At 33.7% G+C, this 12,367-nt stretch overlaps 1 protein-coding gene across 4 annotated transcripts in view; it reads left to right on the forward strand.

The window, feature by feature from the left end:
- LOC116349264 (teneurin-m) overlaps window positions 1-12,367 on the forward strand; it is a 623,527-nt gene that overhangs the window by 379,663 nt on the left and 231,497 nt on the right. For 2 of the 4 annotated variants that reach the window (XM_031780628.1, XM_031780636.1), the window contains exon 4: window positions 5,961-6,155. The exons of the other annotated variants lie outside the window; for them this stretch is intronic. In XM_031780628.1, the coding sequence (XP_031636488.1) occupies window positions 5,961-6,155 (195 nt within the window). The remainder of the gene's footprint in view (window positions 1-5,960; window positions 6,156-12,367) is intronic. 4 annotated transcript variants of the gene reach the window in all.

The raw sequence follows: 12,367 nt of genomic DNA on the forward strand, positions 1-12,367 counted from the left end.
TCGGATCTAGATCAGAAATTGTTCGATATCTTACGAAGTTTTTAAGTTGCTATTAACAAACAAGTCGCCAATAGTTCGCTGATGAATTTCAAACAAAACACCAACAAAAAAAATTGAAAAGTTAAAACATAGAAAAACTAGCAGATAAGAGAGTGTTCCAGTTTACAAGAGAGTGTCCATCATACAGTATGTAATCAATAACCATGTGTAAAATATATGACGATGATTGAAGTCACTTTGTCCAAACAGTTAACTAATCATATTCATCTTGATTACCTTTTGTACATAAAACGATTCGATTTTAAGTCAATCAACAGTGCAATATGAATCTGAACCTGTCATGTTATATTTGCTTGAATTTCTTCTGAATACATTAAACTTCAAATCATCGTACTTCATAGAAATCATGTTAAAACAGACATCTGACTACCGTTCAATCTATTTGCACAAGGGTTTTATGTATGCTTGTGTCGAATATTTCATGTGAAAATAGACTATGCAACGAAGAAATATGTCTATCTATTGAAATCGAAGAAATATATTATCTTTATTGACATAATATTCTTAGCCTGAAATTGCCACCATTGGTCTGTGCAAATAAATTTTTATTGTCAATGCAAAATTAAGAGCATTGCTTTCAAGTATTTCGATATCGAACCCTTCCCTTTGTGCTTATTCGAATGAAGCGATGTGATTTTTGTTTGGTTTTAGTTACTCTTACTGGTAATCCAGCTACCTCAATCCAGCCATTCCATTTGGTACAAAAAGCAAATAAGAGTGGAAGTAAAAGGGATATGGGAGATGGAGAAGAAAAAAAATCGGATTCGTCCAGCTCTTGAAATGACACCGAATGTGTGCAGTTGGTTGAACAGTTGGTGTTGGGTGTTCTTTAACTGGTCATTGCAAAGGGTATAAAAATAATTTTATTAGTCGATTTAATGCAGAATGGTCTGCAATTGTCATACTCTGATAAGCGGAAAACATTAGTTAGACAATCGTCAATGCAATACACCATGCACAAAAGAATACAAGCAGAAATAACGTACACAAATCTGATGCAGATGCTGTTTAAATCGACTTATATTGGGTGAATCGAAACTGAATGTGTATGTGTGCATAAAATTGATTGTTATTTTATTTTCAATGTACTTGACGATATTTTGACGCATTTTACCCAGATGATCGGGTTTCTGATATCGATTTCTTTCACACTTTTGTTGTTGTTGTTGTTGTCAATGGCTATTCAGAATATATTTTGGTAATTCATTTCATGTGTGCCTGTGCAAATATTATGAGTGTTTGGCATGTCCGTTGTTAATGCTCGCGTCTCAATATATAAAGACACTTTTAAACCGCATATAAGAAAGCATCACACACACACAATGGCAATATAACAACAACTACCATCATCATCATCATCACACCAAATCGTTGCGAGAGTGTATATATATCGTATGTTGAGGCGAATATGTCAACGGTTTTCCATTTGATACGTGTTTCATCCATTGGTGATTTGGTTGAGCACCGTATTATTGAGACATGAATGTTTTATTTGGTTTATGAACGGTTTATTTAAATGACACTTTTAAAATATAACAAATGGCTTTGTGCCACTCAAGCTGGAAATCGACTTCGACAGAGAAACCTTTCATCGCATTTACATTTGTTTGAATTCAATTGAAATGCCGTATGTGTGTGTATGTGTTTTTGTTGCCTGTCATTGTGAATAAGTATGAAAAATTGGTGCAAAAAAAAAGTGGCGCTCAAAGTGGTTTCGTGAAAATATTTGTGATTTCAACGCGACATTGTTGGGCCAGCATATACCGGCTAAGTCAATGATAATAGCCCGACCATTTATCTGATTGCTAAACACATTTATTAATATTGACGTCTGTCGACACATTTTCGCAAATCCTATTAACAAAAACGGCTTTGAATTGCATTGCAAATGGCTTGCACGTATAAATCATTTTCTCTTGATCGACGACTTTTTTACCCTTCTGCTGTGTTTTTTTTATCGTTACATGTTTGAAAAGGCTGATTTTCATCCCACGTTAACTCTTCCATTTCATGAGACGAAGGTGCATTTTTGTTCGATGCATCTAACGAGTGAATTAATACCTCATCAGACTCTCTATCTTCAATACAATTTTAGAGAGAGAGAGAGAGAGCGTGCAACAAAAAAATGCTGACAACATTTCGAAAATCGTCTTTAACAAGAAGACACAAAAAATATATATTGAGTTGGTATAGTAACGTGGGCCATCGACTTGTTCGTACCAAAAAAATCTCCCCCTTTTTTCTCATTCACATACGACCACATATTTAGCGCACCATAATAAATTTGATTTCGATGCCAACAATAAAATCATTAGTAATATAAACCTTTGATGGATTTCGATGTATTTGTTTCTTATTTTTTCTCTGTTTCGGTGTTGTAGCAGAAAAAATGTGGTGCCGACTTTTTTTTTATTTTATTTTATTTTATATGTTGTACCGAAATGTTTGAACCAGAAAAAAAAAATGCGGGGAGAAGGGTTTATTCGGTTACGAATCGAACTCGTTCTGATGCAACGGATGAAGAGAGAACCAGAAAAAAAATACACGTCTGCAAAAATCAAATAACAAACACCCAATCGTGAAGCCACACGAAAGTCAATTGCCGATTTGAAATTGCAAAGCCAACAAAAATATAAATGCGGTGAAACACACCAGGGCAAAAGAAAAATGCGAAAAACAGTCAATTGTGTGAGCAGAGAGTTGAAAATTATCGAATTCGACATGGTTTTCAATGATGCAGTACGGATAATAATTTTTTTTATTAGACTTTTTTTTCGGGGCCAAAAGCAGACACGAGACTACTATTCACTGCAGCAATATCGAATACGAGGGGACACAACAACAAATAAGAAAATACGAAAAACCATCACAATCCAAAGAAAAGTGAAGAGAGAGCGAGAGAGGGAAGAAGAGAAAAGAAAAATACACAATGAAAATAATGTACAATATAATCTGCAAATGCTACGGAGAGAAGATTAAGCGGTTGTTCTCAACACATACGATTGAAATGGCATCGATTCACATTTTGCTTCCCTGCACTTTGCCGTTTTCTCGCTGTGTGCTCTCTCTTCTTTCCCTTATTCTTGATATTTTATTTGCCGTTGATTTTTCATAGTTTAACCACAGCATATTTTTATTTTTATTTTATTTTTTGGTTCGTATGCGACTCTCGTTTTTTTCCCATTCCTCGTTTTGCGGCTGTTGGTACTGTGTGTGTGTGTGCAACTGTTGGCTATTTTACGTTTCATAACTCTCTATAAAATACTGGGTTTCATCGTGTAATTTGTTCAATTTCGAACAATGCGAAAAATCATCAAGTCATTGCGAAATCCTTTTTCATTTACTAACTCCGTTCACTTTTCGCATAAGCCAAATGTAATATGGATGAAGACGAAATATATTGGGATAAAGTAAAAAGTAGTTTTACAGTTGCAACCACCATCGACCGACACCGACCAACTGATTCACTTGTTGGTTTTAAATTAATACTTTTAATGACTGTTTCACGTACGAGTTCAGCAAAGTAAAATATGGACACATACAAAAACATACGCATACACCAGCGCGTCCGCACCCATACACACAAGAGAGCAAACGGACGCCACACGATCATTATTATTACTTTAGAAAAATGACATTACTTTCATTATAACCGCAACAATACTTCTCTCATTTTTTTTCTCGGTCATTTATTCAGTTGAGAAATCATGAGTCATGCCAAAAGATGAGATAAGAAATGGTTTTACCAGAAGTTTTACATCGAATTTTGTTGTTCATTATTTTGACCTAGCTCCTAATTTTCGGTTTTTATTGAAGAAAACTCAACAATTTTTCGAGACATTCAACTTGGATTTCTTTAGAAATCATTCCGTTCTTGTTGTTATTCCACATTTATGACATGAATCGTGGCCAATATCAAAAATGGTGCATTTGGCCATCTGCTTGTTTGTTCCAGTGTCACGGTTGCCTATTTATTAATAGGATTTGGTCTAATCTTGCTGCTGCTGTGTGTGACGGCCAAAATTTAATCTGATTTGAGTGATGTGGCTACTGCCAATAATAATAATGTATACGGATTAATATAAAAGAGCAAATTAACACTTGCAAATTAAATGCCAAACATTTTATGCTGGTAAATGGATGCTTTTTTTTAGTTTCATGTACCAAAACGCCAGTGAAATATTAATGAGATCAAAAATCACATCATTTTTATTATTGACTTTTACATTTGGTTAACTTCACGACCGGCAATGGAAAAACTAACACCCAAAAAAAATCATTATTGTTCTTGCTTGACCTGAACCGTTTCACCCGTCTGCCAATAAGCATTTGGATGTCATTCTTTGCTCTAATTTTAATGGAAATCCCTAATTCCGGTGTGACGCAGTACATACAGTGCATGTTAAAATGTCAATACGAAATCCCTACTTTCTTTGCCGCTCTTGCTCATTTGCTCCTATGTCACCCTTATTTCGATTGCATATAATTATTTGCAACTTGCAAGTGTGACATTCTTGAAACGTGTGCCATATTTGAGGAATATCCGTTTGAAAAAGTATTTTGCGTGTACGCGTCAAAATACCACGAACACACGAATGCTTCAAATACTTTTGGTGCATATGTGATTTCATTTATATTATTATCATTATCAATATTATTCCAGTCAATGAGTCAAATGGCTCTCACATTTCGTATCATATAGGATTTTGTATAATGCCAAGAGCACATCAAAGGTGTGAGTAGCATCCCTCGTTTTGGTATTTCAATTTCATTTACGGATGCGTTCCGTTTTTTTTTCTTGTACTCTCTCTCTCTTTCTCTCTCTCTCTCTCTGTGTATGTTAATACCACGACTCCGTGTCATTACTTATCGTTTGTGATTATCAACGGCAATGTATGTGAACGTGTGTCGGTCTCAATTCATGTGTACACCGAGTGTGTATGTACAGACTGACGGGGTAGTACAAGTAACAATCAACTTAAATCCCCAGATCAAACAGGGAACAAAATGACTAACGCGTGTGTGCACAACGACTACAACGAACGAGAAAAAAAAAGAAAGATTATCGTTACATTTGAACTTTATGAAATTAATTCTTTAATTAAATGTGAATTATTTAAGAAAGTCCAGACGGATTCGTGATTTCAATTGAACTGATATACACATGTATAACAGCGATGCGTACGACCCCACCAATTTGGTATTCACTTCACAAAAATCATCGACTTTTGATATTTATTTCTGTGGTTGTCGCTCATCATTTTGACAGTTAATCCGATTGATTCGATGGATGAACGAACAACGGTTTTGTGTTTCATTTTTGTAATTCACTTTGTTTTACTGTTCCACAATTCATTTGTTCGATCATTCGATTCACACAGATGTTAATATAATTATTTAATTAGTTCGATTGGGTCATACAAATTGTCTATACCATTGTCTGATTCGTAGAAAATTGTTATTTATAAAAGTATCAACAATTAAAGTGCTTCACATGATTCTTTTTTTTAATTTATTCAAAAGACACCGTTAATTGATGTATATTTAGTAATTTTAAACCATATGTTTTTAAATCGATATTTCATTAATAAAGGTATTTTAATTTTTTATATAACAACACCATGGTGGTCATAAAAAATGTCTCAATTCGACTAAACATCGAAACATGTGGAAAAAATTGAAACAATCTTAACAAAAGACAGACATGGTGATTGAATTTTTTTGAAGAAAAAGCATGCAAAGTAAATAAAAAAACTTAGTAGCTACTAAGATGTGTAACAAATAGAAAAAAAACAACGAATTCAAAAGAAAATCACTTTGTGTAAATCACACTATTCTAATAATTCACACGCTTTCTTTTCTTTCCTTTTTCTCCTGATTGGTGGCGTTCCATTTTCTAGGTAAGGGTTCACTTCATATGGCAAAAATAAGTTTGGCTATGTATTTGTCGAGTACAAACTCGTCGGCATTGCTTACTCAACAACCGTTTGAGCATCGACAATACCAACACCAACATCAATTGCAACAAGACGAACAGCGACAAGAGCAAGAACACCAGCAACAGCAGCAGGAGAAACGGCTACGGCAGCTCACAGGTGAAAAATTAGTCGAGTTTTTCGCACAACTTTATAAATCGGCATATGTTACATCATCATAATTCATATAATGTACTAACTCAAAATAGTACAAAACGAACGAAAAGCACGAAACTTCAAAGTTTTTTTTGAAGAAGTGCAACCGTCTTGCCCTGCCGCACGGCGACAAAAGTAACTCGCTAGCGTTGAGCAAATAAAATGTTTTTTGTATCGAATCATTGACGTCTCATTGACCAAGACATTTATGATTCGTTGATCGAAGTACCATACCAAAAAAACGCAATTGACCTTTTCTTATTCCGAGGGATTTGCATTTGTTGCGTTACTTTTGTTTCAATATCGTTTTTTTTTGGTCGGGAGAACGAAATAAAATCTTATGTTTCATATTTGTGTGTTGATCGAATCACCTGAGAAAAGCGCCGACATGTACAAAAAAAGATGAAGAAAAAAAAGAAATCGCGCATAATACACCACACAACATGTAAAAGTGAAAGAAAATAAAATAAGAATGAAACAGTTTGCAGGAACTGGCCCAAATTTTCCGAAGACTAAACGGAAGCAGCAACAGTCTGGCTTTAATAGTTCTTTACAGTTTATGAATAAAGTATGCTTGTTGCCAGTATGCAACCATTGGCATTAACGAAAAAAAAAACAAGAAAGCAAGTACACAAAAGTTTTTGTGCAACCGATGGTGCACTCTTTTTTATTCTCATTTTACATCCGTATCACAAGTCGAATTTTTCGTGCATTTTTTTTTCTCGTTTGGTTCATTCAATGTAGTTTTGCTGTTGCCGCGCTGCTGTTGTTACCGTTGTTTTTGTTTGACCGCAAAATAACAGAGCTCGCATTTTCCGGAAATAATTTTGTCGAATTGAATATTACCGACTCGGTAGCGAAAAAAAAATTACATTGCAAATTATTGGCAGTGTGGTTGAAAATTGCAAATTTTTGGTTTTTTTACAATGAACAAAATTCAGAAGTGATTTTTATTCGCAATTTTTTGGTTGAAGAAAGAGAATTTTAGCTTCACAAAACTTCATAGATCTATTGACTTTGGTGGCGCTTTGTCACAATGTCAATCGATTTAATTTGCTCAAAGGAAAATCAAAAGCCAATTAACAACTATTACATTGTGCCACCTTTTCTGACTATGGGCCACCAATCTTGGGATGTTTTAATTTAAAAAAAATTGTGCCAAAGAAATGATTCTTCTTTAAACAGTTAATTGAATTCATTTCACTCGTATCAGATGGAGTAGAAATGGTAGAAATTCACAAAAAAAGAAAATTCCATTCACAGTCGTTGAAAGGACATTTTTTCATGCGAGCACATATACAAGAAAAAAATCAATACGAAATTGTGATCGGAAGCTGGGTTGCTCGCAGCTGGAAACAATGTATGCCAATTGTTCAATAGCTGCCACACTTTCGTCATCGTTACTACTACTACTGTGGTGTAATTTAACATCGAACGAGTATCCATTCCAATTTAATTTCGTTTCAATCTTTTTCTGCTCGTACGATGTTGTGTCATTTGTAGAGATAAGCACGACAAACGGTAGGTAATCGTTTCATTTTAAGAGTATTTCAAATTTCATCCAATGAACAGATAAATTTAATGAAAAAATGGCAAATTAAAACGTTAAATCGATGACATCGATTGTCTAGATTCGTAAAATTGAGAAAACAGAACACTCAACAGTATAAGACGAACAAATCCAAATAACTTACAACAAGTACCTTTTTATTTTCCTCTTCTCTCTCTGACTTGTGGATGAGACCAAACGAAATCCACCTTTGATTGCAAACCGTTAATAAAATTTAATTTGATTTTATCTTTATTTCTTTCGATCTTTCGCTGTGGTCCATTTAATATTTTTTTTTTACTTTTGTCATTTGTGTTGCTCTTTTTTCGGCTGCTTAGGAAAAATTGTATCGATTTCTTTTCTTCTCATAAATAGTAGCGAAGGTCGAACCTTTTATTGTACTGCTTATTTCCACTCACATTTACACAAAATGTGCCTTAAAATTGAATCAGTTTTATAGAAATACACATTGAAAGACAGTTTTACGGAATTTTATTCTTTTTAGGGCGTTAACATTCTAAAATAGCAAAACATGTTCCGAATTTCAAATATTTTGCTGAAAAATTCTCTCAGAGATTTGGAAAATTCTCTCGATCTCAAACATAGTATTACAAACTTATCTTACTTTTTGAAAACAAGTTTTCTTTAAAAAAATACACGACAACTATTTTAGATGTATAGTACAATGTGAACTGCTTTATTTACCAAAAACATTGAAAATACAAATGAATACTTTGAAATTTTAGAAAAAAGCTACATATTAAAAAATGATGCTGATGTTATTAAAAAAGGAATAATAAGCCCTAAATGACCGTTATTGTCATTGTCTCATATCATATCTGAGACGTCGGGAGACACGCTGAATTTATTCTGGCTGACATGCAAAAAGTTATCAGTCGCATTCGCCCCAATCACTACAACCTTTTAAACAGCAAACAGCATCCACAGCACACTGAAAACAATAAAAATAAAATTAAACAAAAAAAAACATTCGAATTTTGAATATTTACCGATGCTCCAATATGGATTAATGGGGTCGTCGCAAACTGATCTGTAAATACTGATCTGACAAACAGTGAACAGCAATCACTATGTTCAGAACACTGAAAATAACAAAAATAAAATTCATAATATTGTTAAATGAATAAAAATAAAATTAAACAATTTCGCCATTTTTATTCTTTTCAATTGTTTAGTTACCAAGAATATTGGAAATTAATTTAAAATATTGTCGACTCAGCACTTCAATTCACTCTCAAACCGAAATGTATCTTCAATGAAATTGTAATACTTTTGTTCAATTTATTTTTGCAACTTGACTTGAAATAATCAATTTTCAATAAGCTAAATGAACAACGTTGGAGGGTCTTAAATACAATACTCGTAGTATACCTGAAATTGTATTCGATCAAAAGAAAAGTTTTTACAATTCTACACTCAAGGCTGTAAGAGGTCAAAGTTGAAATGAATGGAAGATAAGAAGACAAAAGTCCACACTAAAAAGCAAACTACAATTAGACAATTGTGATTATAGACTGATGATCCGAAAGACGCCGTTGGGTCAATTCTAGGCCATTCAAATATAGGAGAAAAAACTTTCGATTTCATAAAGTTGAATGTATGTTCTCTTGAAAATAATTCCACGGTAAATAAAAAACTCCGAAAAACGGTTCGAAGAACCTACAAAAATTGTCTTAAGATTAATAAGAAAATCGTCATGAAACTTACATAAATGAGCATACAATTTACAAACAATGGCAAAATAAGCAACATATTCCAAAAAAGTAAATATATGCCATGTTGAAGTAAAATTTGCATGGAAGTGCGCGAATGAATTTCCAGCTTTTGTTTTTAGTAGTTCTAATCAATTATTCCGAAATCATTTCACAATTTGAGCCATCTTAAAAAGCTTGTAAAAGGCTACAACATTTGTTTCGCCCAATTTTAGAATATTTTTGGTACGTTTACCCATTTTTTGCTATTTTGACCTGTTGACGCCCAAAAATTGCCTTCAAAGAATAAAATTCTGTAAAAAAAATCTTAAAACCGTCTTCCAATTTGTAATTCTGAAAAAAGTGATTCAATTTTAAGACACATTTGCGATTTTATAGAAATATGAGTGCCCAGCACAATCACCTTTTCAACACTTCAATCTTTTTTTTACTATTTAATCTCATAAACACTCAAAAACGTTGCCAGCACCCCGAACATTGTCAGCTGAAGATGAAATAGCCGAAAGCGAAAATAAAATGGAAAATTTAATTCGGATAATTAAATTTCCACTTCACATAAATAAATTTCAAGCCTTCGACAATCCATGAAATTCTATTTAATCCTTTACCGATTTTCAACCATTTTCACTTATTTTTCGACAGACTGTGTTTCGACGTTGCCTATAACCGTTTTTCAAAGAACCCAAAAAAAAACGAATGAATTTTCTTTGGCAAATTCAGCAATTTCAAGATTTAAAGAAAATCTCGAAATTATTCAAGAAATTAAAAAAAAACGGCTGACGATTTTTTTTCGATTGCAGTGTTGTTATCTATGAATTTTCAGAAAGATGGAAATAAAATTCGAAGAAAAAAGAAATCCTCTAATTTTAATTTGAATGGCCCACATACAAATGAGGAGAGTAAAATCCTAAGCTTCTCTGCGACAAGCTCGCTTAGCGACCGTTCTCTGTTTTTCCATATCGTCGGATTTTTATATTTCTCATTGAAAATTAGAGTGGTTTGAAGAGATAACTTCAGCCAACCATAAGTTTTAATTATTAAATGGGATACTTGTTCTCACCCTCTTCGTCGCATTTGCTGTGAGTGTGTGTGGCCCAAACGACTTATAAGTCGTGTAAGCCGGATAGCAATTTTGGAATTTGAATATTGTAAATTATTTGCTTGAGAAAATGCTCAGGATGAAATTGATCCATATTCAATGTGTATGCTGTTTCCCATTCTATTCCATGCGGTTGAAATACGTTCGTGTGGTTTTGGTTTTTGGCTAAATATATGAAATATCTAAATTCAAACTATTTGCGACTTGAAACTTTAAATAACGTTCACATATTCGTTTCAATCCAACCCCACTTGAAGACAAATAAACCGAAGTCACCTTTTGTGTAGCACACTCGAAAAATTGTCAATAGAAAAAAATGTAAAATTGCCCAAATTAAATTGAATGAAAAATATGTTGGCATTTGCATTGAAATTTATATGAAAAGAATGCAAATAATGTGAAACCTGTGATTGATGCATGGACTTAATTGAATACAAAAAATCGAGCGGCCAATTGTATCAATCGCATGAATTGCCATTTTCGTCTTCACAACGGCTCTGGTTTGATTCGTTTGCCACTTGAAACAAGAAGAACGAAAGGTCCGTTTTAATTTCAATACCACATAAATAACTTTTTAATTGGGATTTTCGTTGTTGCACAGACGTGATATCTTGGCATTTAATGTGAACGCTTGCAAAGAATTCATCCGAACAAAAAAAAAAAACGAAAAGTGAACAAATAAATAACTGTCTAATTAAAAGCAGCAAAGGGGGAGAAAAACGTGCGGGAGAGCGAGCGAGGGAGGAAAAGTGAAAAGAAAATACTTAATTAAAAAGAAGCACAACGATTTCTTGCAAAATGAATGGAATACACACAAAAATAAAGAGCAGCATATGAAAACTGAAAAGCGTTTAGCATTTAACCACGCAGTGATATTGAGATACATAATCGGCGTTAAGTGTATGAGAGCAAGAGGGAGACAGAGAAAAAAAGAGAGAATGAGAATAAGAGTCAAATTGAAACGGCGATTGACAGACCAGAATATAAAAGAGGAAAATGTTTTGCCACGATTGCAGGCAGTATCGGTGAATGGAGCCGAGAAAAAAACCGAGAGTCATCTTTTGCCATACATAAATACATTCGCATTCACATCGAAAACAAACGGTGGTTACAAATAAGACGCAAAAAAACAAGAAGTAGATTTGCGATTTTCAAACAAACACGAATTGAATAATAATGATATTCATAGAAACTTAACAAGTTTCGATATTCATGTGATTTTTTCGTCCATTTCCACACAGCATACCCATTTCTAGGCAGTATCACCACTAGAATGCTGCGAGTGTGTGAAAAGGGATGTGATCCATTTTCTTTTGTTTGTTAAATGTGCAGCTGAACGATATCAAGACACTCTACCGCACACACTTCTTCTACTACGTCCTTACCATCGACTTGCAATCAGAGAAATTACGACACAAAATACGCTATAACATGCACAATTCAAATAGAGAGAAAGAAAACACCGACACAAACAATATTACTCATGACATGCTGATACATTTGCTGTCTTGAAGGCTTTCAACATTAACATCGCATACCCAATTTTTTTTCTCTTCCAAATCTTCAAATTGCACCGAATCGCAAAGCATTAATCTTATGTGACATTCAGATCAACTACCTGCCTTATATTTCCCCCCCCGGACTCAGTCATTTTTCTAGTTGGGGTTTTTCTTCTCTTTTTCATTTGATCTTTTTTGCGACGCAATAATTCCAGTTGAATCGATGTGTATGTAAAAAAAACGAACCAGGGATCATTTTCAACCAACAATTAACCTTGGTTTTTTTTTTTTTTTAA

The sequence above is a fragment of the Contarinia nasturtii genome, unplaced genomic scaffold (genome assembly GCF_009176525.2).
Source record: "Contarinia nasturtii isolate CC-2019 unplaced genomic scaffold, AAFC_CNas_1.1 Cnas_scaffold_129, whole genome shotgun sequence".
Lineage (NCBI taxonomy): Eukaryota > Metazoa > Arthropoda > Insecta > Diptera > Cecidomyiidae > Contarinia > Contarinia nasturtii.